Genomic DNA, 26,777 nt, shown 5'->3' with positions numbered 1-26,777 from the left:
GCACACACGCTCGACTGGAAATTGCGCGAGGCGAGAGGGGATCGTCGAACGAAATCCAAACGAAATGCGCGGACGTTTCTTGCAAATAATATTCGTTTTATTACTTAATCTATACATCGTTATTTCTTGGGCCACAATCTCGTCGACATACGTACAAAGTAAAAAAGAAAGAGGACAGGAAAATGTCGAAATCAGAAATGGAGTACACGTTATGTTGTTGGCTAGAACGTCAAGATAGGTCCTTCCCGGTGATCCAGAATGTCTGTAACAGAAACAGATTGGATCGTCATGCCATTCGTCCATCAGGTGCAAAAGTTCCGTTATTTTGCAAATGGAATTCTCGTAGGACTTATCAAGAGAAAAGTAGGAAGTCCTTATGAGTCATTAGAAAAAAGAACATACTAAGGCAATATTGTTCATTTTCTTCGCAAAGATTGTTAATTCTTTGAGATAACTTCGTCTCCTGTTTTATTTGACAGACATAACCAACCTTTAAAACTCCAAACTACTTTTCGCCTCACCTTTGGCTATGCTCCACCATGGTAACGTGATGTACGTTAAGAAAGCGTTCAGAGGTACCGACTGCGCCCGCTTCGTCTCTTTCCAGAAGTGGAAGGTCTGGGTGAAGCCGCGCATCGTCCAGAGCGGGTTGTACGCACCGTCGTCCAGCTCTGGCGAGAAGAAAACGATGCTCGTTATCACGAAGTATTCCGAATCTTACGTCGGACTATGTACATCCTGGAACGATTCGGAGCGTTCGGAAACCGACAAAGTCGTTTCTATCTTTTGCGTATGGGACGAACATCGAATGTCAACGGCGAGACACAGAAATTCAGACAGACGGACGAAACTGAAAGTCGTGGGATCAAGTGCATCTTCAAGGTCAAGACGTTAGAGCCGCAGTTGAGTAAAATGAGCGACGTTACGCAAGAGTTCGAGCGATACGATAGACAGACTAGATGTGAAAAAATGCGTGTGCAAAAGAGCGGCAGACAGAGTGCGAGAGACATACATGAATGCGCATCGAGAGTGTCGCAAGGAGCGTGTTAGCTTCTCCGTTAGTTTAACCACGATCAACCTTGTCTGCTTAAATGCGGATCGCACGCACATAGACACAGTCGCAGAAGCGGATCCTTACTGGCTGCTGAAAGCGAGTCGTGAAGTGGTAGCCACTTACTTCGGGGAAAGCCGATATCTAAGTGCGCTGTATCTGTTACGATACTAAAAGCTGAAAATGAACGTCACTGTCCACGAAGCGAGCTAATTCAATCTACCTACTTTCGATGACTATGCTTATTGCCGGTGGTGAAATTGGAAACTCGGCCGAGAATGATCGCATTGTCAGGTGCGGCAGTCGCTTGGCCGAGCGCGGTGCTTTCTACGAATGACTGCAAACGCTTCCGACAGTCATGCTGCCGTCCGGCGAACCACCACCATCGCCACCACCCTCGCTCTCACTCCGGGACGAAAAGCGACCACAACCACGACAAATACCCGTTTCACCATCCCATAAACACAGTCATTGAGCACGTCGTGCGGAGCGCTTTGGGTTCGGGTCTACGCACACATCTACGCACACGTTTACGCACAGCGAGTCGGTTAGAATAGAAGCGATAGTCTCCGGGTTGCTGTTATCGGAATTAGGAAGGAGGTAGGCTGAGGAGGTGGGTGGGCGAGACAGAAAGACAGAGAGAAAGAGTCGTTTTTTGTCGGGGTTGTCAGGGTTGAGATTAATTTACCCTGTGAGCCGGGGCGGCGCGGGAGCTCGCACCAGTAGTAGATCGCGGTGCCGTCGGGTGTGACCCGGTGCGGTGGCAACGGGTTGCCCGCGAAGCTGCCGGACAGCGCTCGTCTGCGTCGTCTTCGGGGCAACGTGGCGCTCTGCCTGCGCGCGGCCACATCGCTATTAGCGCGCGTCACGCGAGCGTTCGCGTTTTTGTCTCTGATCGGCTCGTCGTTCTTGTTCAGACCGTTGTTCGCGTAGTCCTCGTGATCGGAGCCGGCGGACCGTAGGCGGCGCCGTCCGTCGGCGCGCCTCACCCTGAGGAGCTCATCGTCGCTGAGCCGCCGGCGCTCCTCGTCGTCGTTCTCCAAGCCGTTCAGCCGGTGCTCGTGGTTGAGCAGGTGGCCGGCGCTGTACGGCCGTCGCTTCCGGTTATTGTCCTCCGTGGTCGCCACGTCGTAGCCCAGCGGCAGTTCCTCCTTACCGTGCACCAATATGGCGCCCGAGTCTAGCTTCTGCCGGACGTTGTCGTCCGTCAGGCACGCGCCGGCCGGCACTAAGATCTCGCTGCCCACTTCTATATGGTGGTGCTGGTGATTCTGCTGATTGTGCTGGTTGTGGAAACCTGCCGCGAGAACCACGTCGTCATTTGACGGCGATTGCACCCGTCTCGCGACTACAAACGATCGTGTCCCCGGTCTCCTTGCGCTTTGCCAACGTTGCGGCTGCGGTTCTGTTTATTTAGGCATTGACGGCAACGTAAGATAGCTCTTTGGCATCTCACTCATTGCTTCGCTCGAATCTCGACAGACAGAATAATCAAAGAACAAAGTCGTTTTGACATTCTGAACACCTTTAGAAGAATAAGTTCGAGTTGACAGCTTATTTGTGTCCGTCGAAGCTTGGTCGAACGCGACATGACGCTTCAGGAAGGAAAGTTCTATCGAACAGAGAGTGTTCTACCGGTCGCAATAGCGAGAGCGTTGTCAGAGCAGAGACAGGAGAGACGCGGACTGATCGTTTTTAGCGCGAACGAGCACACTCACCGTGTGTCTCGCGATAGATCTCCTTGCGAATCGGCGAATTCTCATTCCCGGGTCGTTCCCGAGCATTACGTTGCTTGTGGACGGGTTGTTGTTGTTGTTGTTGTTGTTGTACTTGTTGTTGTACTAGTTGTTGTTGTTGTTGTTGCTGTCGGGCCGACAGCTGAGGCGATCTTCGTCGACGAAGCGAGCAGGGACTCCTACGATTTCCCGGTGAGCCCCGGCCGCCCCAGCTGCTATCCTGTACATCGGCTACAAAGGAAAGAGCCGGCATGGCACGTGCCACTGATTAGACACAAGAAGATACAACACTTTCGCTCGTTCTTTTTGCTCTCCCGTTCGCCTTTCTCGGTACACGCGACCTCGCGAATCGTCGGATGTTAACGTGTGATGGTGGTGATGGTGGTAGTGGTGGCGGTGGTGGTGGTGGTGGTGGTGGTGGTGGTGCAGGTGGTGGTAATGGTGGTGGTAGTAGTTGTGATGATGGTTTATAGTGGTTGGTAAGTGGTCTGTTCTTTTCTCGGTGTATTTCTATTTCTCCCACATATCGTCTAATTTCGCAATCACATCGTGCTACTGCTACAGTTTTGCTCTCGTTAGCACATTGCCCACGACGCCCCTGAGAAATTTCGGCGTCCCAGACGCTGAAGTAGATCTAAAGAGGCATTTCGGAAACTGTCGCCGACGATAACCTGATATCTAAGTTGAGTCTCTCTATCGCGGCGCGACGAGCCGCGCCATTCGCGCGAGAAGGAAGCAGACAGATAGATGGTGGGACGCGAGCCCGAGGTGGAGAACTAACGTTTAGTAACGTGTGCATGCGTTCGCTCTCTATCGCGCTACGAACGCGACCACGTTCCACACCTCCGGGAGGGAGTGCTTTTCCGATCCGTCAGCCTCGAGTCTATATGCAGAGTTACCAGCATTAGGAAAAGAAAGTGTCACTTGCCGAGATAAGGAGATCTATATGCCTGAGATAACATCCAAGACAATTGTGCATCACACAGATACAACACAGGAGCATGCCGAGCAGACCGAGAGTGGATGCGAACGAAATACATTGAGAAGAGAAAGATATTATAAAGCGCGTATCCATATCCCGCATCTACCGTTTGGCGCTGTCGCGCTCTCTCCGAATCTCACATAACAATGTAACGAAAATAATCATAATAATATCGTTGGCATCGTTTTCTCACGGTGAACAAAGAGAAAATGATTGATAAGAGCAAATTATTGCAAATTAAGAAAGAAGGCATTTCTGACAGTAAACAACGAAAAGGAATGAAAGGATAATGATGACGAGCCGTCTCGTTGGACGTTAGACTCAATGATTGCGGCAAATCTTAGCGGGAGACTAAAACTTTCCGTAACGTCACGTACGTCACGCTGTACGCTATTCTGAACTACCACATCTAGCGCTAAATGCGAGCTATGGATAGCCGGTCTCTAAGAGTGTAAAATCAAAGGTCTAGTAAGTAAGGTAACAATCGTCTCTTCTTCGATCTCGCGCGAGTTACGTTCTTGATAATTACCATCTCGCACATCACCGGCCTCGATCTCGCTGAGGCCGTTCGCCATGGAGTCGAGGCCCTCGTTCTCCGACCTCGCCTTGGTGGCAACCGTGTCAGGCTTCGTTCTCCAGCCGCCGCGCACGAAGTTGTTGAGATTCGCGCTGGGATCGGACAGCCTTCGTTGATGGCGGTACATGAACAGTTCCTCGGCGTCGTCCCAATCGGCGTCCCAGAGAGCGTCGGTCGCGCAATAGCCCGGCTCCGACGTCGGTGTCTCCGCGCCCGAACCCTTCGGCTTCGTCACGGCCATCTCCGCGTGTCCCTTGCCTAGAGCATTGCGATTCGCGTATAAGGAATTTTTGTCGTGCCTATGCGACTTTGTACGTCGTCGCGCTAATAGAAAAGGGGAAGAAGTGTTGAATTGTTTGATAAGTAAAGATAGGAATTTTCGCGAAGAGTTCGAAGCTGATATTTTGATAGCTGGGCGTAATTTTATTCAAGAATTGACTATTTTTTCTATAGCAGAAGGCAAGATAAAATTAACTGCCAAATTTTTTCTGCAATCTATAGTTTTTCCGGATTTTCTGACATAGAGACGAAAAAAGAAAGATAAGTAAAGACTCGCTACAGCAAAGTAATCTGCAGATGAGATCATGACAATTAATGGGTTAAATTGCGCCCGACTATGTGGGTAGCGATTCTTCAAGTTCTTCATAGAAAATCCCTACGAGCATATCGAACGACCCGATGTAATCGTTCACGATTCCAGAGATTGGTTACACGCAAATTTGGTTTAGTCACCCTTGGATTTCGTTCGCCGAAATCATTTCTTCGAGGAAATGATACGAGAAAATCAGCTTTAATTGACGAAATGTACGCACCACGTGGTCCCTTCATCCGCACGAACTCTATTCTCTGCGAGGCCGCGCCGGAGAAAAGGCCGAACGTCATCCGCTGCGCCATTTTGGTGCTGAGGCTCGACTAAAAATAATCGAACGTTACTGTATGAATCTGATAATGTCACTGGGTGCGCCGAGCACTCACCCTCGCATCGTACACCTTCTTCAGAGCGTCATATCTGATCGAGCCGAGAAATATGACACCTTGGACCGCGCCCTCCCTGTCCGAGGCGACTAACTCCACGCACACCATCTCCCCGTCCCTGACTAGAATATCACAGAAAACTTCGTCGAAGTTGTCCACCATGAAGCAAATGTGCGGGTAGGTCATTTCCTCGAGGTCACCCTTCGCGTCCATACGCCGTCGACTCGGACTGGCGTACACTTTCTGCGAATGCCTTCGCAGTACCTGGAAAGAGTCGCTCTGTGTTTGCGCGAGATGCCAATTTTTCGACGACATATCGTGATGTAGTACGTACACAGATATGTAAAATAAATGATAACGTGCAATATAATTCGCGGTGAGAGAGAGAGAGAGAGAGAGAGAGAGAGAGAGAGAGAGAGATTTAGGCTGTTATATGTAAGAGTCACTTGAAACTTGTTTTACGTGAGATATTCGCATTTGAGTCTTTTACTTTAATCATATGAGATATGCGACATTGTAATCGCGATTCGACTGAAAAATTTACATCTGACTCTAAATTCAAATCTGAGTATCTTCTCTGTGAGAAGATTTAAGTTTCGACTACTAATACGGGTCATAGATTTATATTAATAGTTGTTACTTGAAATTTGCGTGAAATACTCAGATCTGAATATAGAGTTAGATTCTTCCGCTCGAATCATATAATATATGCGACATTACATTTACAATCGCGATTCAGTTGAAAAACTCTCGTCTGAGTCCAAGTTCAAATCTGAGTGTTTCACTCGAGATAAATTTGAAATAACGACTATTAATCCTTGTACTCTGGAGTTCTACATTTAGAAATAGAATCTCTTCGATTGCGTTATTTTTAGAAACATCGTCACGCGGTGAGTCCACGCGATTCTATGTATTTGCAAGTGTGTGGAAAGATAAGCCAACGTCACTTGACGTCAAGCCGATAACTTGCTCACTTGCAATTCTTTGGGACTCGTTCTCGTGCAAATCGCTAAGGTGAGCGTGTAGTCGAACTGATGCACGACGAGATTCAGGTACACGGTTTCCTCCCAGTCGATGTCGGGATCGCCGATCGGCAGTTTCTTGCTGTCCTTGCGGAACACGTCGACCTCGGTCTCGAATTTCGGTAGGTACCTCGACGACGTCTTCACGTGCTTCTTACGCACGAAGAAGAGCAGGTCGTCGCCGTCGATGGTGTGCTCCGCTTGAAAGAGGAAGTGCCGGACGAACAGGTCCGTCCAGTACGTGGTGCCTTGGAGTACGACGAATCCGGAGTCTGGCGAATACGAGAGAATTTGCGTGTGCAAAAGAGGCAGCTCGCGTCCGGCTTTTCAAGGACGCGTCGTCTGTTATCACTACCAAATTCACCTTCGATCGATTCGAAGGGGGTGTCGCGGGACAGAGAGAGGGAGAGACACACAATAATGAGCGTAAGAGGCGGGAAATACCTGGCAATCGATACGCATATATACATGCACTCGACGCGAGTTATTGATGGAGAAAGTCTGAGAGGTGGAAATACGACTAATAAACGTTTTCTGATTGTTGCTTCGTTCTGTTGGACCTTTGATGTCTTTTCATGCGTGTATCGCTTGTAACAATGCGCGCATTCATCCGTAATCTGTCTAAGCACGCGTCTTAGAGTCTAAAAAGAGGCAAAAGTGAAGCCGTTAATGCTGAGCTTGCGTGTCTACAAAGCAGAAGATTGGCGTTGCGCGCACGCACGATGAAAAGCGAAATAACGAAAAAGCACGAAACGCAAGAAGGTGAGGGTAAATAAAAATTGTTAATATGCCGTAATATCATTTTGTATTTGCATGATTATGTGAGCAATTTGATATATGATTTTAAATAAAGAAAAAAGAAACAAGGAACATGAATAACGTACGGTGCAGTTGTCGAGAGTTGTTTTGCAATTAACAATTTAATTAGAAATTATCACAGCTAGAATATTTTCCCAGCTGCCTCGTTGGGTAATCGCTTAATTGAAACGTACGGTTAATTGAAACGATTAACGGAAACTTCATCAATCTCTACTACGTGAACAAGGGGGCGAGATAAAGTGGTCTTCATTATAACGTAATGTATTCAAAGGGATGACGTCTTGGCGAAGTCAAGCTAAACAACCCCCGAGGAAATTTCCTCCTCGTCTACGTCGCTTGAGAATTTCGAAACTCTGAGACATATGAACGAACGAATCACAGCACCTGATTATTCAAATCAAAATCCATCCCTTTGCACTCCCCCTGGATCGTTAGAAAGTCTACGAAAACCAAACAGATAAATAGAAGACGCAAGAAACAACAATAAACTAGACACGGCGCGAGTTTTCGTTCCTTCTTCAATACGAAGCGTATTCGGGAATCCTGCAGAACGGTTCAAGAGAATCGCGACGAAGGAAGAAGCCGAATTCAATCGCTCGAAACGTCTCCCAAGAGTCCCAGCGGGAACGGCTGGAGAGCGCGAGACAAGTCTACCTATTTCGTCGTGACGGTCAGTCAACCCCTCGAAAGTGAAACACTCTCTACATTATTCGTCCGGAGCACACCCTAAGTCGCCCGCGCGCACTCTCACCGTCGACTCACGCAGAGCGTCGCGTCACACACATACACACACGCGCGCGCGTGCGACGGTCACCCCTTTAACGATACAAACAAGCCGACCGACTGTGCGCTCCCGGAGCCGGTCGTATACCAACCATCCTTCAGCATCTGCCTGAGCTCCTTCGTCCTCTGGAAGTTGATCTCCTCGAGTAGCTGCTCCAACATCGTCGGTGCTCTGGTCAAGCCCGACGACGAGCTGCTCGCCAAGCTCGCCATGCTCGGAGCTGGATGAGTCAGCCGCGACGTTTTCCCGTTCAACGTCCCGCTTCACCTCGCGCTTCGCGGCCGTCTGCGGCTCCTACACCTGGCTGCGTCGCCGTGTTTACGGGGCGTCCTTGGCCGATCGGGAGCGGCGTGATGCTGGCTACCGAGAGACCGGCGCGCGCTCGGAGAATCGCTCCGGGACGAAGACGGCGAACGCTGCGGACGGTGACGAGGAGATCTCACTCTCTCTCTCTCTCTCTCACGACGTTCCCATTTCGTCATCCGAAAGTCGCAGCGGTCGGTGAGAAGCGCGCGGCTGGACGCGGTGCGTCGTAGACGAGAAGGATGAGAGGAGGTTGAGGGAGAGGAAGAAACGTCAACTCCATGTACACCTCGCGCGGCGCGGCTCGGCCGCGACTGACCGCGCCGAGCGCGTTCGTCGATAATATGACGCATGCGTGCGTCAGTCGTTGCTGTCATCGTTGCCGAGGCGCGATATTCGAACGAAACCCGACGTGGAGACTCGAGGCATACTTGAGGCTCTTTCAGTGACGCTGAGGGCGAATTCACACCTTGGCAGAAGAACCGAGAAAAAGCCGATCAGAATTCGCGCTGGTGATCAGGTAATAGTCGACAGTTTCTGCTTTTTTTACTGGCGCGAATTCTGTCTGACTTCTGTTATTTTCATTCTGATTTCACTTTTCTGCCAAGGTATGAATTTGCCCTGAAATGCTGATTAATTTTGTTAACTAAGAATTGATTGCGGATATACTCATGTCGTCCTGTTTGTCCTCCCGTCGCGTGTCCGAAATAGAGGAGAATTTAGAAGTCATACACACACACACAAGTCAAGTGTCATAAAGTTTATATCTCACGTGATAAATGGAAAGACATGTTTTTCTTTGTAATATAGTAGGTTGCTTGCATCGTAGTTAGGTATACGAAATGGCTTATGACAGAAGCATCACATGTGATATTTCCAAGCACTTTTCCAAGATTGAACGCTGTGAGTAAATTTTTTCTCGTCTCCATTTTTTATCCGTTGACTTTGAAATTGCTTTGAAATTGCTGGTCACAATTTCTCTTCAGATGTAAGAAATGTTATACGTTTAGCTGATTTTTCCTGCATTTAATTGACAATCACACAGCAACATAATTTATAAATGTAACCTCTTTTAACCCAAATGACCGTTTAACTTAAGTTGATTCAAATTAAGGGATCTTAAAGACGTTTTAAAGACGTCTTAAAGACATTGTAAAAACGTCTGAAAGACATTTTTAAGACATCTTTTAGACATCTTATATCCTGATTTTAGACATATTATATGAGTTCTTTTTAATCAGTACGTAAGAAGCGTGACAATTAAAAACCGGTCTGCCCTACTCGACGCGTCCATGTTATTGATCATTAGATGTTAATCCAGGAGCATTGATGAGCCTCGTGAAGTTGAGGTAACAGTCGCTTCGAGAAGCTGAAGACAAAACTGAAGCCGGGGCAAAAGTCGAAGTTAGAGCTTCGATGTGGATTGCGAAAAGAACGCAGGAAAACAGAAGCGACAGCGCGATTGAAGATCCACGGTCGCGCCTGTGGGTGTTTATCGTGAGCATTTCCGCACTATCGCAAAGGCGTCAGAACCTGATGCGATATACGCTGACCTAAAACCGACCTCCTGACTCCCGATAATACTTTCCGAGTACCGCCGCCGGTTGGGATCCAGCGCGGCGTACTGCACGTCCGTCGATCGCCACTATCGATCTGTCCGGCGACGGCATTCGCAGGCATCTCGAGGTCCACTTGGTGAGTACCAACCATCGAGTATCCAACCGATGATCGAGCGCGTTAGAATGCACCGCGTAGGCAGGTGTTTCTATGACTAATCTGTGCGTTATTGAAGTTGCATCTACGTTAATTGCAATGTGAACGAGAGACGCGCTCATCTCCGGGCGATTCGCCGGTGTCCAATCTAAATGGGAATCTCGCTCGGCTCGATCCGTGCGATTGACCGCGCGCACAGTGATTAATAACATTGTTAGCATTATGAAAAGCCGACATTATAACTTGGACGTGGTTAGCGTTATCGGAATTGCGGATCCTCTATGTTCGCGCGGCTATCGTTCTATACGATTAGGTATGTGATTATTCATATAATATTCGTATAATTGTCTTTCCACAACGGCGGTATCGGTTCGAGGTATCGGTGTCGTCATGATTATCGTCGACCTGGCGGATACCTGGCTTGTTTCTCGCGCACCGTCATCTCTCGCACAGAGACGACTTCACGTTCCGTGGGATCCCCGATCGTGCGTTCTCGCGCCGCGATCGTTAAGCAATCGGACGCAAACCGTAGCAGATTTCACCGCGGCCAGGTAAGCACCCCGCGAAGCGCCCCGCGTGAAAGGGTCGCCGTCATAAAAGTAGCCGCGCGCCGCGGCGTCCCGCCATTCCGCGAATTATGACCGAGGAGGATCCGCTCGATAAACGCGCGCGCTTCCGGTTCTTCCTGCACGAAACGAACGTGTCTGCTTCCCGCGGGAGAATCGCGTCGCCAGCAGTAATCGCCGAGTGAACGATCGCGTCTTTTTGTGCCCGAATAGAAAACAACCGCCGGAAAGAGTGCGCGTACGAAGTATGCCCGCCCGTTGGTGAGTTTTTAATTGAAAGCCGGGCGATCGTGTTTATTGTTTTAAGGGATGAAAGGGATCTGCACGAAACGAACGATATCGATTCGCGCTCACGTCGTGAAACAGTCGGTGAATTAACAAACGCAACCGCCACTTTGAAGGATTTCCTGGAGGCTCTGACATGTTGAACTTTGCACGTGAGTTGTTAATAAGACATTCAGTGGTCCTTAAGACACGTCGTGATTATTATAAAAAAAGAAGTACGTTTCGGAAATACATACAGTTGGCTGCAGAACGATTCAGTGAAGTTGCGGGCCCACCCAACTATTAAATTTGAAAGTCGTTCAGCAATAATATAATTAATAATATTAAACAATAATGGATGATAATAGCAATAATCAATAGTTACTGTTCAAGCCCGCCAATGATGACTTTCAATTTTGCAATTTTGCAATTTGGCGAGACTCCAGGCTCATTGTGTCTGAACTGTTTTGCGACTAAGCATACATAATTACGATGAATCAATCGGACTTGATAGAGTCGCGGCGGAATATTCCCCGGTCATTCGATAACGATTCTCGCGAAATCTCGGCGCTTGATGAATAACGAGCAGGGCTGCGAGCTGAATTACCGCGTGTGTTTGCATTAGGGCTCGTTAAAATTGAAAGATGGCCAAGAGTCATAAAGACCTCGCGGCGTATGTGCCCGTATAATTATTCCCTACGTGCCAGAACGCCGTTATCAAATGCAAATGTAACCACGCTGGTTCTAATAGAGTCATAGCTGTGGATAGTCATTCATATGTAATGAATATGATCTTCGTTAAAGATAAGATCTTGAGATTAAGCTCGCGATAAGGCACCAGAAATACACTAAAAATAAAGCTAGAAGTCAATGAAACCGCGCATGCACACGTCTGTAACAGAGAGAAAAGGAAATAAGGAAGAAAGAGGGATTGGGAGAGAAACAATATGATCTATTTTTTAAAAGAAAGTATACTATTGTATCAATATTTTTCAAAAGAAACATAAACTCTTATATCAATATTTTTCAAAAAATAAAGTGTTATGTCAATATTATTTTTAAAAAGTAGTATAATAGTTTATTTTTTCTTTTGAATCTCTTGCATAGTAGGATATTTTTCTTTTGAAAAATATAATCTCTCTTTTAAAATATAGTAATAATTTTTAAAAGGGAAGAAATCACTAATACGTTTCTCAAAAGTTAGGCACAATTGTCCGTTCGTCTTTGGCAAAACTGTGTCCATTTTTACCAAAGACAAAGTATCGAGATGCGAATAATCGTGGGAAATGAAAACGCAAATTAATTAACCACTCGCAGCTGCCGATAAATGCGGCCTGCGCGACAGACAAAACATGATCGTGCGCCACGGACGCGCGGTCGCGGCTCGCCGCTGCCTGTGTAATCGAGCCGTTAGAGCTTAATTATTCCGCTAATTGCGAGCGTTGTACGAATGCACGGTAACACGCGTAAATTCACCCACGCGAGCGCACGTAGTAGGGGCGACGTCCGACTGTTCGGCTGGCGTCGCGTATATGCATCAGTTTTCACGCGTGTGCACGTGAAGACGCGGCGGCCGTCTTCGCCGTCGGGCCTCGACGCCGATAGACAATTTTGGGCGTGCGGCGAAATCCGCGATTAATTGCGCGACACACGAACGCGCCCGCGAGAGTGAAACCGTGAAAGTGAACATCGATTACGGCATCGATTACGAGGCGCGCGTAAAAAGCGCGCGAACAAGGACATGGGATCGGGAGGTGATCGACAGTGATGAATAATGCTGAAATTCATCCGCGCACGCTCCGCGGAAACGCCTGTCGACGACGTTTAGTTGTTTGTCAGCCATCGGCTCGTCATTCGTCGTGGAAACAGATAGAGTAATTGTCCATATTACTTTGCCTTGTTAACTTTTGTATTTAAATAAGTCGTGAAAAAACTAGCGCAAATAAATAGAAAGAGTACTTTTATTAAGTTGAATTAATTTAATTTGAAGAAATACTTTTTCTATTTATTTGCGCTAGTTTTTTCATTGGCTTATTTATTGGCTTATTTGAATTTATTGGTTTATTCATTGGCTTATTTAAATAGAAAGTGACATGGACAATTATTCTATGTGTGCGTATATGTGTGCATGTCGATCGCAAATAAACTTAATCGCAGTGACGAAGCTGAGCGCCTTCGATAACGACGACAACGACGCGCGAGAAGTCTTTCACTTTCGCGATATCTTCGATGCGCCCGCGAATGCCCGCCGTTCTTTCATCAACAGCGCGCGTTCTTTCAAACGCACGCGACGCGATCTCGTGCGTTCAGCTCCCTCGAGACGTCGAGAAACGCGAATTCCCGTTTATCTCTCGCGTCGCGAGGTAAAACGTAGCACTTCCGCCTACGGAAGCTCCGGATAGACGAAACGTTTCGCTGCCACGCGCCAGCGTGTCACGAGATGCATCCAGCGCGTTGCATTCCGCAATTTCCGGCCCGCGAGGTCGCGTGTCGTCGTCATCGTCGTGGTCGCCGCTGCTCTTTCTCGTCCGCGTCGCCGACTAGCGTTCTAGAAACCTACACCTACGTGGCCGAGAGTGCCGATCTCGAAAGCCGGTCGGAGTGGATTGGCATGAGTCCCGACCCAGTTCCCAGCTACCCGGGGCCGTAATCAGATGCATCGAGCGTCGGACACGCGGCACGCGCAGCGTCTTGCGTGCGCGCGTGTGACCGCGACGCGATGCAGCGACACGATCTCTGAGCGATTTCTCGAAAACTTCTCGAGAACTTCTGCCGCCGCGAAACGTCAAAATCTGCGCTTGGCTTCGCGAGAAATCGCAAGGCGGACGTCGACCTCTCTTCGATCAACCATTGTTTGTCTGATATTTATTTTATTTCTTTATTTAATTAATTCGTTAATTAATTAACGGGGAGATCCCTCTTAACATTATGGGTAGAAATGGAAATTTATAAAATTACACAGTAATATATGACAGTTTATGCCGCTGATAACTTATGCGGATGCGGAAAGTCTAAATAAAGTCTGCATGTAAATAAGCATGAACTGATCCAAGATAGTGCTGAAGAAAGAAATATAAACATAGTCAGAGAGAGAGGGAGAGAGAGAGAAAGAGAGAGAGAGAGAGACAGAGAGAACATTACACAATCAAATACGCAAATGTTGCTTCTGGTCAATTTTTCTTGCGGAGAAATCGTTCCTTGCCGATTTTTCTCGTTCACTTATTCCGAATTTTTTATTCGTTTCGAATGAGATTCTACTCGAAAGAATTTCGAGAGTAAGGCCCTTATTTTACAAACTCCCTTTTATCGATAAAAATATATTTAAATATAACTGAAAGTCAAACAGAAGTGACACATAGAGACACTTTTAGGACAGACACTCTTATCGATAAAAGAGAGCTCAGAAAGCTTTACTCCCTGAATTTCTCTTGGAATCTCAAAGTGAGTGAAGAGTGACGGTATACCTTCACTCGAGGCGATGGCGGAAGTATCGCCACTCGAAATCGTAAGAGTGGAATGTGTGTCACCCAAGTTTAGAGTGGATTCTGACTTTACGTATCGATTAGAGAATGAATATACTTCTGCGGAGTGCATCAAATTCGTTCTTCAATTTCACCTGAAGATATGCACTCGACAATTCAGAGGAAAGAACTCCGCTCTGTATAAGCGAAAAGTCACTCGAATTCGCGTGGCTCCACTTGTTCAGTGAAATTGGCTCGAAAGAATTTAAAGGACACTCCACACATTCATCATGCATTCGTACTTGTGATGGCTCTCTTTCGTATTGTCCTTATGGATCCTGTTAATAATCAATAAACGACGCGGTATTCACTTAGAATTAATGAGCGGGTCGGCAGCCTGAGGCATTTCTGCCTGTCGTGCGGTTTGAAACGTTCTCGCTCAAGTCTCCATGATAGAAGTATCTTATTATACGGCGAGGACGTCCATTAATTGCGATAATCGCAGACAATGACTGGCCGTGCATCTTGACACGGATCGTAATCTCAATCTGCGGCTTAATCTCTCGCACGCGATCGCACTCTTATCATAAATTTTCGCGAGTTTGCCAAGCAGAGAGCTGGTCACGCGATATCGTTTGATCCGCGATAAAAAGGAGGAAGGGAGCGCGAATGGTGACAATCGATCATCGAGGGGAATACGTTGAAACTCAATCATGATTATTCCCCGCCTCCACTTCCTCCTTCTCGCTCTCCTCCGTTTCGCGAAAAACGCGACTTGCGGGCGAGACTCGCGAGAGTCGGTAATTAACATTCTCACGATCCCTTTTCTGCGATACGAGAAAAATACCTTCCCCATTGTCGTCACGCGAATCAAGTATCGCTAGTCGCGAATGATGTACGCAATAGCCATTATATTATGTCGTTGAACTCGCGCGCGATCGGTTTCGACATCGCCGTCGGGATCGGAGAGAGATCTAGTCTGTGTGCTTTCGATCGGCGCTGCGTCGATAAAAAAAGGAGAGAGACGAATAACAAGTTCATTCGTCATCCGGAATTGTCACGGTTATCAGCACGGTGACGCACGGCCTCGATCGAGAAAAAAGAATTTGGCTGGATTAACCAAGTGTCTGGTGTAATACGAACGCGAACCCGAAATTCCGGTTCAGATTACCAGAATGCTCTTCAGTTTAACGACATTTTTCTGGTCAAGCAGAACTTGCAGCTGTTCGGCTGGAACAGTTCTGATCAACCAGAATCTTGTTAACCCTTTCGTTACCAACCTTGTTTTTTAAAGATTACATATCTTTTCTGCTTTCACTTCATTGAATACATTAATATAATGTAGTTTTAGCAGAAAAATCAAAAGAGACGCTGACGTCTCACTGGGGTTTCTGGGAGGTCCCGGCGGTGATAACTAAAGGTGATAGCTGAAGTGTTCTAAATGCCAAGAAAGCTGTTTATTCAATCAAATAAGGTTGTCACTAATAATGTGAAGAAAACATATGTCCCGGAACAAATGTGTCCCGTTGACAGCGAAAGGATTAGAGCCGTGACACACAGAAAAACTTAAGCAGTAAGACATAAGCAGTAAGCAATAACTGTGACCAATCACAGTTCTGATTTTTCTTACGGTCCAAGAATCAACGATTGGTCAATTTGCTTACTGCTTGCATCTTACTGCTTAAGTTTTTCTGTGTGCCACGGCCCTTAACTTGAACACAGAACAACAGTGACATAAACTTCGATTCGTTTCACCAGACACTTGGTTTCACCCAGCCAACCAAATCTTTTTTCTCGCGTGTATCCTCATTCCAGGGCCTCCCGGCCCTTCTCGCTTAGCCGCCCACCGACGAGAGACCCAGGAGACATTGCCTAACATTGCGATTCGTCCGCAATTACAATCTCCGCTCTCCGTTCGCAGGATTGCGTAATCGATGCTTGACTGCGATCCGCGCGCGATTATACATCGCCACTTCGCGGCCCTATGTAGCACAAGGTATTCCTGCGGCGATTTGCCATTTCGAGTCCCGGGTCCGACGATATTAACGCGCCAAGAGATCTTCGCGGGTCTCGTTCGGCTGCGCTCGACCTGACCCGCTCGCCGCTTCGGACGAATTCTAACAATGGCACTTGTGAGAGATCGGCCGAGATTCGCGGCCCCGGTTTCTCGCGACGCTGTCAAATTACAGCTATTTCCGCGGGAAACTGAGCGAGGCGTGAATTCAAGGATAACTCGTCGGAATGCCGTTCTGGTATTGCGGATTTCGCGGGAACGAATTACGCACGGCGACCTCGTGCGCAAGCCGCACGACAATAATTACGACAATAATTATCGCTAACTTTCATAGTGATGCGACACTTGTTATGACGATATCGCGTAATGAAAGATAACGATCGTTTGTGTCGTGCAAAGTTCTTTTGAAATATTCTACTCTTGATGTTAATACTCAACATATACTTAACATATACTCAACATATACTCAATATATATTATATTCAACAAAAATACTGAGCAATTCTTCTCAAAGAAATATAATCTCACGCTTAATGGAATATTCTTATGTATGACGTCAGAAGGATTCTTTTGAAACCAAAAGGAAAATATTCTAGCACTAAAATAAAAAAGAATTCTAGCTGCAAAATATTCTATTTCCATTAATACTACATTCTCTAAACAAAAACTTTTTGTCGGGAAAATGTTTCTTTTCCAGTAAAAAGAAACAATATTGTGCTGATACTTTTCTTTTGATTTTCAAAGAATCCTCTTGAGACTATAAAAGGATTTCGCTAAGGATGAGTTTCTTTGAGAGTTGCACTCATGTCAAATAATGTGAGTGATTACACTCTCAATAGACTCGATAAAAATTATTATTATTATTGATCGTGTCGAATATATCAAGAGCATAAATCCATCAGAAAGTGATCGAAGATATCAATGAGATACCGCAATTTTTCAGATTGCAAAATGTTATTCTTAATACTGACGGCATGCTTCCTGGCCGTGTCTCACGCCGGGTGTCCCATGAGGCCGACGGTGGAGCAAACTTCCGCTCCGAGAACACCGGGCGACGGCGGCTACAGGATCCTCATCAGCGGACAGACGAACGGCTACATTCCCAACGCGGTCTACACGATTAGTCTGCAAGGTTGCACGCTTTGTCTGACATTAAGGCGCCCATCAGGGCGAGTTAAGCGTAAACGGGTAGATGGTATCGCGGAACGAATCGCGAATTTTTCTCGTGGCTGAACGCGGGGTATCGCGCTGTCACGTTGGGTCTCACGACGTGGAATTTCAGGCTCGCAAACGCACGAGAGGCTGCAACAGTTCACGCGCTTCACGCTAACGGTGCATTCGCAGCATGCGCCGAATAATCACGCGGCACGCATCGGTTACTTCCAGTTGTTCCCGGACACCTTGACTGCCTTTAACGAGGACTGTATCAACACCATCTCCGAGGCCACCGATTTCCCAAAGTCGGAGGTGCGAGTTACACGCAAATCGTGCGGAAGCTCTTAAGCGGAGTTTCCTCTTTTTCCATTTTTTTTTTTATATCCACTTGCCCAAACACTCATAACGCTTCGCGAAAATCGCGTCAATCGACGATGAACGCGTGAAAACTTGATTCGGCAGATCCAAGTGATGTGGCGGGCGCCATCCGCCGGTGCCGGATGCGTGATCTTCACCGCAATGGTTTTGGAGAACAACGTGCGATGGTACGCCGAAGACGGCACGCTCTCCAAGACCGTCTGCGAGTCTACGAGCGTCGAAATCGAGAACTCGAACGAGACCAGGTGCTGCGCTTGCGACGAGGCGAAATACTCGGTGAGAGCTGCGGAAAATCCTGGTATAATCGCGCGGACGTTGCCAATATTATTAATGAACTGATATGTGGAGACTCTGAGTGTACAATCAAGAAGTGTCTTCTTTCCAGTATTCGTAAATAGCCTCCTTACTTTTATGTTTGTTTCAATTCGTAGCAGAACGTGAGGCAAGGTACAAGAAAACCTCCAATAGTCGATATTCTACTTGCTTCCGGCACTCCTGCGCGAATATTGTCGTAGAGTTAAAGTATATGGGAAGATTTAAAAGAATAAGTAAATAATAAATAATAATTGATAAATAACTAATAAATAATTAATTAATAAAATTAATCCCTTGATATTAGACGAGATCCGAGCAAGGTGCTAAAAACTGCTAAGTGCTGTAACAAGTTCCGGCTACTGGGTGCTTTCTCTTACTTACTTTACCACAGTTGCGCTAACAGGAGAATGGAAGATACAACAACCATAGATACTCGAAGCATCTTGCGTTGCGCACTTTTTTCAGCTAACTATGGAGGGCATCTGGTCGAATAGAACTCATCCGAAAGACTTCCCCTTTTCCGCCTGGCTGACACACTTCAGCGACGTTATCGGCGCATCTCACGAGCCAAATTTCTCCTTCTGGGGCAGAGATCACATCGCCACAGATGGTTTTCGACAACTAGCTGAATGGGGCTCCGCGACGGGTGTCGAAACGGAACTAAGAGCGAAAGCCAACCAACTGAAGACCCTTATTAAGGCTACCGGTCTTTGGTATCCTAATGTCAATACCAACACGTCGACGAGTTTTAGGTAAACGCCTCTCGCGTTGTAGCACGCGAAACATTGAACATTTTTGCTAAACTATACGTCTGACCAATCAATGACACAGCCGTTGCGTGCAGGTAGAACTCATCAAACTGAACACAAGATTCCTCTACTGTTTCGCGAATAATCACGTAAAATTTCAAGTTATTAGTCAATATAAGAAGATTGGCGAATATCACGCGCAGTAGTTGAGCTGTGATGGCGACCTCTGCTTGTACATTAAGTCGGGCAATTTTTCGTCTTCGCGTTTCCAGGGTAGATCGCAGACATCCTCTGCTCTCGGTGGCTTCCATGCTGGGTCCGTCTCCAGACTGGGTGGTGGGAGTGAGCAAATTGAACCTCTGTCAGAATGACTGCAGCTGGGCGAGGGGAATGATAGTCGATCTGTATCCTTGGGACGCCGGCACCGACAACGGCATCACTTACATGTCGCCGAATTCCGAGACGAGGCCGCGCGAGAAGATGAAGCCGATCACGACTTCCTATCCGGAAGACCCGCGTTCCCCGTTCTACGACCCGAGCGGCAGGCCCATGCTGCCGCTGGCCAGGTTGTACATAAATCGGGAGAAGATCATCCCGCGCGGGTGCAGCGAGGAGCTTCTGCAGCAGCAGGTGGCCGAGTTGGAGGTGGCCGAGAACACGGAAGACACGGCGAGACGTATGCAGGCCATAGATTTGCCGTGCTAAAGAAAGAAGTGGTTAACTACATTTGTGACTTAGCCACTTTTTTCCTTGACATGGCAGAGTTAAGATATAACAATTTCCTAAAACGATCTATCTCATCACCTGTCTGTTCACTTAACTCGTCAGCGATCGTGACATTTGAACGTAGGGAGTCGAATTTCGATTCGTAGACAGCTACAAGCTTAGGGAGTAATTTGGCTTTGTCTTTGTTACGAATTAAGCGGAATGCCAGACGACGGAGTACACGGAATGGTCATCCTGCTCGGTGAGCTGCGGCAAGGGCTTAAGGATGCGCACGAGGTCATATAGAATGCCTGATAAAGCCACGATGTTCAATTGTAACAGGCAGCTGGTCTCAAAGGAGATGTGCGTCGCGTCTATCCCAGAATGCTCGTGAGTGCACTATGAATAATTCGCGAGCGCGGACACACACACACGTTCCAATCCTTCTAAAGAGATCAACGTACGCGCGGAGTACGACTCCGTGGAAATCGAACTGTCAGGACGACTTTGCGAACGTTTGATTTGGCCAATTGCGTTCTCTTATGAGGCAAATCTAATCTTCGCTACATTGTGATCGGAACTTCGTTTGTTGCCTCAGGGGAGAGGAGGAAAGCGAGGACGTAACGTCGTTAGTGAACAACGACCCTCGCTGCGCGACCACCGAATGGAGCGAATGGTCCGAGTGCTCGAACACGTGCGGCGTTGGTTTGAAGATGCGAACGAGAAGGTTCCGTGATCGTCGAGGTCGCAAACTCTGCCCGTTCGTGTCGATCATCGAGAAGGAGAAATGCATGGAGCCACCTTGCCAGTCGGGAACGGAAGAGCAGATTGATCCGCTTTGCAAGGTGCGCATTCTTTCTCTCTCTCTCTCTCTCTCTCTTGCTGTCTCAAAGTGAGACGAATCAAGATTGAAATAATAAGTTAACGGTCGACGACGATTTAAGGTGACGGACTGGTCCGACTGGTCGCCGTGTAGTGCTAGCTGCGGCAAAGGCGTGAAATTACGGACCAGATTGCTGATGGTCGAACCGTCGCAGCAGACAGAATGTTCCACGCGCGTGGAGCTGCTTCAGCAACGACCCTGTCTCGTTCAGTCGGACTGTACATTCGATATGGCAACGGCCAAGGGTAAAAGACGCGCTAGAATAAAACAAATATTAATCAATCATTATTAACTTCTTGAGTGCTGTCAAAATGACTATGCGATTTCTCCCTTTTTATTTTAATAAGCATATCTGGATTCTTTCTTTCTTTACTGCTATTTTCTTGGAAGAAACGTGAAATTAGGATATCAAATATTTAATTTGTATTTGCTAATTTATATTTGAGTTAACAAAAGTACCACAGTAGCTTAAATAAAGTAGTAAAAAAAGATTTTGATATTTTACCGCGACACTTTCTCACGCTAAATATCACTTAAGGAGTTAATTATTCATTTTAATCGATATAGAAAAAGATAAAAATCTGCGAGCAACAGATGAAGAGAAAAGAAACAAAGAGATCGTCTTGATAATGCCAGGCTTCAACGTGTGAGACTTCGAAATGGATGTTGCGTCTCGTTACTTTTAAAAGTAACGGAAAATTTACTCTCATAGAGTTTAGGGAAAATTTACACTTTGACCGACAAGCAGAAAGGCAGAAGTCAATCAGGACTCGCGCTGGTGGTCAGTCGATAGTTTCTGCTTTTCCACCAGCGCGAGTTCTGACTGGCTTTCTGCTTTTCTGCCAAGGTGTGAATTCTGCCTTACAGTTGTCTGCATGGAAGAGGCGGACGCCGGGCCATGCAGGGGTTACTTCCAGAGGTGGGCTTTCAATCCGCAGAAATTGATGTGCCTGCCATTCGCGTACGGCGGATGCCGCGGCAATCGAAATAACTTCCTTACGTCGGACGAGTGCGACAACACCTGTGGCATAGTAAGCGCGAATGCAAGTCGACATACCCGGAACAACACGAGTAGCGAGCGTGCTGTCATTCGAGTCGCTGTTTCCAGGTACGAGCAGCTCTCACCGGCCAGCCCCTCAACGGGACCGTAATCCAAAGTGAGCTACCTACCGCATCGTTTAATCCTCCTCCCGTGGACTGCGTGGTGACTCGTTGGTCAAGCTGGACGCCGTGTAGCGTCACTTGCGGTGTCGGTCGTGTATTGAGCTACCGTACTATCGAGGTAGGCTAATTAGCAACGGTGAATATGCGCGCCCGTTGCTTCGCGATACGCGCCTTCGCCGAAATTACACGCCGGTGTATGAAGCATACTTTACTCCGTCTGTATCGCGATAATTTTCTTTTGTTGTTCAGCGAGAAGCCGAGAACGGAGGCCGCGCTTGCCCGAAGAAGTTGACCCGTCGTTACCGGTGCGAGCTCGCGCCATGTGAAAATTGAGAGGTAATGAGTAAGCACAATAACATCGATAGAACGTTATTGCAACGACGATCAATAGCGTATAACGTCTTGTAATATGTAGTTTTCAACGTTGTATCAACGTCGCCACGGGTACGCCTCGGCGCTTTAATATTTTCGAGACAATTTTGCAATATTCACGGAGAGATCTTGCTCGGCGATATTTTTGAAACATTTTTAAAATATTCAGTGATTCTCTCGCGTGTTCAAGAGATGCGCGTAAAATCAATATCGCAAGATGTCGATTCAATGTTCTTTGTTCACTGATAACGATATCTCCGCAATGAGTGCGAGTCACAATTGGGATACATGCGATAAACGTTGCTCTCTGATGACACGCAATCTCACTACAAAATCTGTAAAAACAAATTTCTGAGAAAATAAGTTCTCAATTTCGGGACTCAAGTCGTACGACGCGAATGCGCGACGTGGATTGTCGTCACTCGTTTGCAAATGAATCATTAATTAACTATTCACCTCAACTATTACCTGCGCCTGCAGCTCTCCATGAGATCGCTTCCTTGTTCGCCGCAGATCACAACGGAAAAGCAATGCGGCCTTAATTAGCAAATTCGACCAGAGAGGTCTCCAAGTGTCGGGTATCGAAAGAGGAACGCTATACATTTTAATAATATGAGAGACGATTTATGTCACAAAATTGATCCACGTCGGACGTTGCGGGATAAATATTAATCGATGCTTTTATTGACTATCGGTGTACATTACTGCCGGTCGTTCACTGCCGAGATATTGCTTCACTCTTATTTCTCTTCTCCTCTTGTTCTCCCTTTCTCTTTTCTTTTTTACCGTTCGTAATTAATCGAACGACAAACATCACGTTGCGGTTCTATCCTCGGTAGAAAATAAGCTGGGTACGGAATAAGAGCGGATGTATCAGAATAAATGATATTTTATTAATGGTCATTTTGTGTCGATTGGTGTCTGCTAATCCCCATCGAATTTCAATCGATATTACAATGCGGAGTGTCGATGTAATCGCATTATGTCGGATAAAGAGTGCTCGTCTTTCGCTCACGAATCCGTTTAAGCTCCGTCGTTGCATCGCGACGAATCGCAGCGTGACGGGAGATCGCGATATCGAGTTCGCGGCATCGAGAGGACAGCAAACGTCGTTCGGCACGACTCGCCGGCGTGTCGCGCCCGTAAGACCGCCGATTGCGATCTCATTCCGGATCTGTCCGATTACTTTTCCGTCGCACCTTCGCCACCACGGCGCGCTTTGAGACGCAGTTAAATCGCCTCGGGCAACACACGGTCGACGCGAACGATTAATGCGTCAGGTATTATCTTAGCGCTTCAGCATTGTGATTCATACGCTCGTAATTCACCGCGGACTTGGAATCGCGATCGGCCGCCTTTGGGAAACACGCGAGATTCCGGAAATTCTCAGGAAGTCTGCTGCGGGCTCTCGCTCGCGGCTCTCTGTTCTTCGTCGCGATCGTGAGCTTCTGTTCTTCTTTTACTGTTCTCTAGTTTCCTTTTGCTTTCGGCGCGATGCGATGAGAACACGTCGTCCTCGAATCTGTGTAATCGTGAAAAAATTCGATCGGACTCGCAGAGAGACTGTCGTGTTATTTGAATAATGTATTAGAGTTTTCTATCTCGCGCGCGAGCGACTTAGATGTCTACTTAAAGTCAGTTGGTTCCGCTTATTACTCCCTTTCTTTGTTTTTTCTTCCTTCTGATTCTCCTCTCGGCTTTAATGGTGGGTTCTCCTCGTCCTCTCTTCTGTCACAACGAACACTCGCTACGACTCACCGCCAACTGGCGATATCTAGCTTCACAGTTACATTAATAATCTCATATAAATAATACACGTAGGCGGTATAACGCGACTAGATATCGCTATACATCTACTAAGAGCGCCAAACCGTCATATTGTATCCTAGACTAGACGTGACTAGACGTAACTCAGAGATCACGGTAGGTGTACGCGGATTTACTGTTGAACATAATCCCCTTCGCGCGATTCGACATTCTGAACATCTCCAAATCACCGGTGACAACTCACCCGTTTGTGCAAACGTTTCCCGCCATTCCTCACTCAAGCTACACCGAGAAGAAACACTGGAAAAGTGACTAGTGAATTACAAAGTCCTTATCTCTGTGAAATAAACTCTACATCCTACAGAAATAAATTGTCAAGTATTCTCTTTTTCTCCGCGTAACGCGCGTCACTCGGAGTGACTTGGAGTTACGTGACGACGCGGCGGTTTAGCTCGCTTGGTAGGCGTGCAGCGCTTCAATAATGACTATATCTCCTTGTGTTTTTACGGCGCTATCGAGACAACCACGGGCGAGGATCGATGACGAGTACACAGGAAAAGAGAGAGGGGGGAGAGAGAGGGAGACAGAGAGAGACGAAGCGAGCACGGCGCGATTGGACAGGTGCCCTTAGGGCGACTCGCTTCTCGGAGGACTTCGCCCGTGGTGTTGACTGAGCGCGCGCGCGCGCGCGCGCGCGATTCGTTTAACATTAACGATAATAATCATTATTATTATTATTAACGTACATATACACGTAATATCTATAGGAAATAGTACGATTCTCCACGTTCCACATCTGTTAGGCCTCTACTCGACTACGCTACGGCGTGTTTCTTTGGTCGTGCCACTTGTTCCTGCTGCGTCCTCTGCGCCTCTCGCGAAGGACCTGGCCGCTCTCGGTGCGATCCGGCGTCCCCCGGCGACTCGACGACGTAACGAAAGATCTCGGTAGCTAACTCGGTAGTCTTTAGTGCAGGCAGATTGCACAGGGTATTCGTTGGATCGCTTAAGGGGCGAGCCGCGTACGTTCGCGACTACGGGAATTCAAGAGCGCGTAGTCGCGAATGTAGTCCTTGGGAATCGTTAAGACGACTACTTTCTTGGGTCTCCCAAGAGACAGAGAAAGAGAGAAAGAGAGGGAGAGAGAAAAAGTGAAAGACCTTCGAAGAAACGGAACTGTAAGGGATCCAACCGTCCCCTTGGTGCAATCTGCGGCGCGATCGTCTCGCGGAAGAATACAATTACCTTCTCGACGCCGTCGTTTGTGGCCGTTGTCTAAGCTACGTAGAACGAAAAAAGAAACAATCAAAATTGCTCATCGATTTGCGACGAAATGTACCGATCAGTTTGCGATCGGAGCGAGTCTGTGAGAGATGCGCGGAAGAAACGAAGCGTCGAGAAGAAACGAACGATCGCGCTCCCGGAGGAGGAGCCAAGAAACTGCGAAGGAGTTTCGTTCTTCGGAGGACTGGCTGTCTGAAGGCGCCTTGACAGACTCCTGGACTTTCCACTCGCGACTTCCGCCGCGAAGTGACGCGAGCCACTCGTCGTTCCTCGATTAAGTTAACTTAACAACGTAGTAGTTAATTGTGTCGTTTCCTCTGCGTCGTTCTTTCTCCTTCCTTTTTTCCTGTTAATGAGATCTCCTGTGACTAGTGTTGACTAGGCTATTCGCCGCCGACCCACGTGCCACTTCCGTTCTGGCAGTAGTAGTAATAGTAGTAATTCTCAGTACTATCTACCGTCGATCGTCGCTCAAAGATAGTCACGCAAGAAGGGCTCGATCGATGCTCCCCAAGTGCGATAGAAGCGGAAGAGTTGGCGCGGCCCGTGGTAAATCCATCGTACGCTCGTACACGACAGATTTTGCGGTTCCCACGAATCTTGGGACGGGAGCACGCGATAAGATATCGCGCAATTGACGCGGAACTTTCTCGCGTGTGCCTGCGCGCGAACTCAAGTGCCGTTTTTACCTTACTTAATTTGATACCACCAAATGAGAAGCAGCCGAATCGTCAAATCGCCGAAGACACGAGACACTCTCCGGTACGTACAAAAGACCAGAAGACAAATTAATTCGTTCGTGGAAAAATTGAATAGAAATACGATAAATATACTGAGAAAAGCTGGGTAATAGGCAAAGTGGTTGACTTAATAAGACTTTGCTTGAACGAACTCTGTTCGTTCAGTCGACTGAACGAATTGTATAGTTGCTATGTGATGAGTTATCACTTGATTCAATGATTGCGATTTGGTCCGTGATCGTGTCGACGCAACTTACTGTCGCGCTAACACGCAATTTGTTCAACAGATACAATATTTCATTTGAAGGCAGGTGACCGTCGATTTTGTCGATCCAACTGCTCTTCTTTCAGTGTAGGAACATGCGCGCATGCTGATAACTCGAGTCGGTAGTATCGAGCTGCGCGCGTTATCGTCGGGCGCGCGAACGAATACGACGAAAACGAGGCCGCGCTTGTACCAGAGAATACTCACTCACGAGGGAGGGAGCGTCTCGGTGGGTCGACGCGGGAAAGAGGAGAGAGATGGAGAGATGGGAAGGGAAGAGGGTGGAGGAGAGGTTCTTCGAGATTCCCGATCGACGTCACTCTTACGTTTAATCGGCATGGCGCGTCGTCGCGAGAAAGGCATCATTGTGCGTCTGCCGACGCCGGGACGGTCGCGCCGCGTTGCTGCGATCGTGTCACATCGGCGTCGTCCTAGCCTCACGGCCGTTGAAAACGAAGCTCGGTGAGTTCCGACTGGCTCTTCCTGTGTCAACTGGTCTGTTGTCGCCCGCTGGCGACACGTCGGTTTCCTCAGAGCCACCCGGCCGACACGTCGTGACCGGAAATCGGCTCGATGCCAGGAAGACGTTGCAGCTGCGTCGCCGATCCGTTTCGCTTCACGGTGATCGACGTCGAGCCGCTCGCCACCACGCTCTCCTCGGTGGTCGACGGTGTCAGCGGTACCATGCTGACAACACCTGGAAATCGTCCACGAGGAGCGTCATGAGCCTTCC

General features: G+C 47.6%; 3 protein-coding genes across 16 annotated transcripts in view; 1 reads left to right on the top strand and 2 right to left on the bottom strand.

Annotated features, from left to right (window-relative positions):
• Positions 1–75: 75 nt before the first annotated feature.
• LOC116840783 (uncharacterized protein KIAA0930 homolog) lies at positions 76–8,564 on the bottom strand. Of its 3 annotated transcripts, XM_032807964.1 has the most exons (9): positions 8,038–8,564; positions 6,296–6,615; positions 5,322–5,585; positions 5,159–5,258; positions 4,299–4,604; positions 2,770–3,018; positions 1,740–2,348; positions 522–671; positions 76–262 (listed from the first exon to the last, which is right to left on the bottom strand). In XM_032807964.1, the coding sequence occupies exons 1-9, from the start codon at positions 8,156–8,158 to the stop codon at positions 222–224; spliced, it is 2,160 nt and encodes a 719-aa protein (XP_032663855.1). In that variant the 5' UTR covers positions 8,159–8,564; the 3' UTR covers positions 76–221. The 3 variants fall into 3 exon arrangements, with proteins under 3 accessions (XP_032663855.1, XP_032663856.1, XP_032663857.1); XM_032807965.1 differs by lacking the exon at positions 6,296–6,615 and having other exon boundaries at positions 8,038–8,174; XM_032807966.1 differs by lacking the exons at positions 1,740–2,348; positions 2,770–3,018.
• A 1,225-nt stretch (positions 8,565–9,789) lies between these two features.
• On the top strand, positions 9,790–22,891 carry LOC116840781 (spondin-1). 4 transcript variants are annotated; one of them, XM_032807960.1, is made up of 13 exons: positions 9,797–9,944; positions 10,836–10,965; positions 17,211–17,399; positions 17,550–17,734; positions 17,885–18,076; positions 18,581–18,867; positions 19,137–19,540; positions 19,788–19,959; positions 20,168–20,414; positions 20,514–20,697; positions 21,320–21,483; positions 21,561–21,734; positions 21,866–22,891. In XM_032807960.1, the coding sequence occupies exons 2-13, from the start codon at positions 10,950–10,952 to the stop codon at positions 21,947–21,949; spliced, it is 2,298 nt and encodes a 765-aa protein (XP_032663851.1). In that variant the 5' UTR covers positions 9,797–9,944; positions 10,836–10,949; the 3' UTR covers positions 21,950–22,891. The 4 variants fall into 4 exon arrangements, with proteins under 4 accessions (XP_032663853.1, XP_032663851.1, XP_032663852.1 ...); XM_032807961.1 differs by lacking the exon at positions 9,797–9,944 and adding an exon at positions 9,984–10,004; XM_032807962.1 differs by lacking the exon at positions 10,836–10,965 and having other exon boundaries at positions 9,790–9,944.
• Positions 22,860–26,777, bottom strand: part of LOC116840780 (transient receptor potential-gamma protein) — a 131,992-nt gene continuing 128,074 nt past the window's right edge. For 5 of the 9 annotated variants that reach the window (XM_032807949.1, XM_032807950.1, XM_032807953.1 and 2 more), the window contains one exon: positions 26,575–26,741. In XM_032807949.1, the coding sequence (XP_032663840.1) occupies positions 26,575–26,741 (167 nt within the window). Of the gene's footprint in view, positions 26,742–26,777 lie in introns of all 9 variants that reach the window. The other 4 variants (XM_032807951.1, XM_032807955.1, XM_032807956.1 and 1 more) reach the window with 1 other exon arrangement.

Source organism: Odontomachus brunneus, unplaced genomic scaffold (genome assembly GCF_010583005.1).
Source record: "Odontomachus brunneus isolate Ranch 3 - 2012 unplaced genomic scaffold, Obru_v1 Obru_scaffold_011, whole genome shotgun sequence".
Lineage (NCBI taxonomy): Eukaryota > Metazoa > Arthropoda > Insecta > Hymenoptera > Formicidae > Odontomachus > Odontomachus brunneus.
Note: the sequence above shows the minus strand (reverse complement) of the source record. Positions and strands in the feature narration are given on the sequence as shown.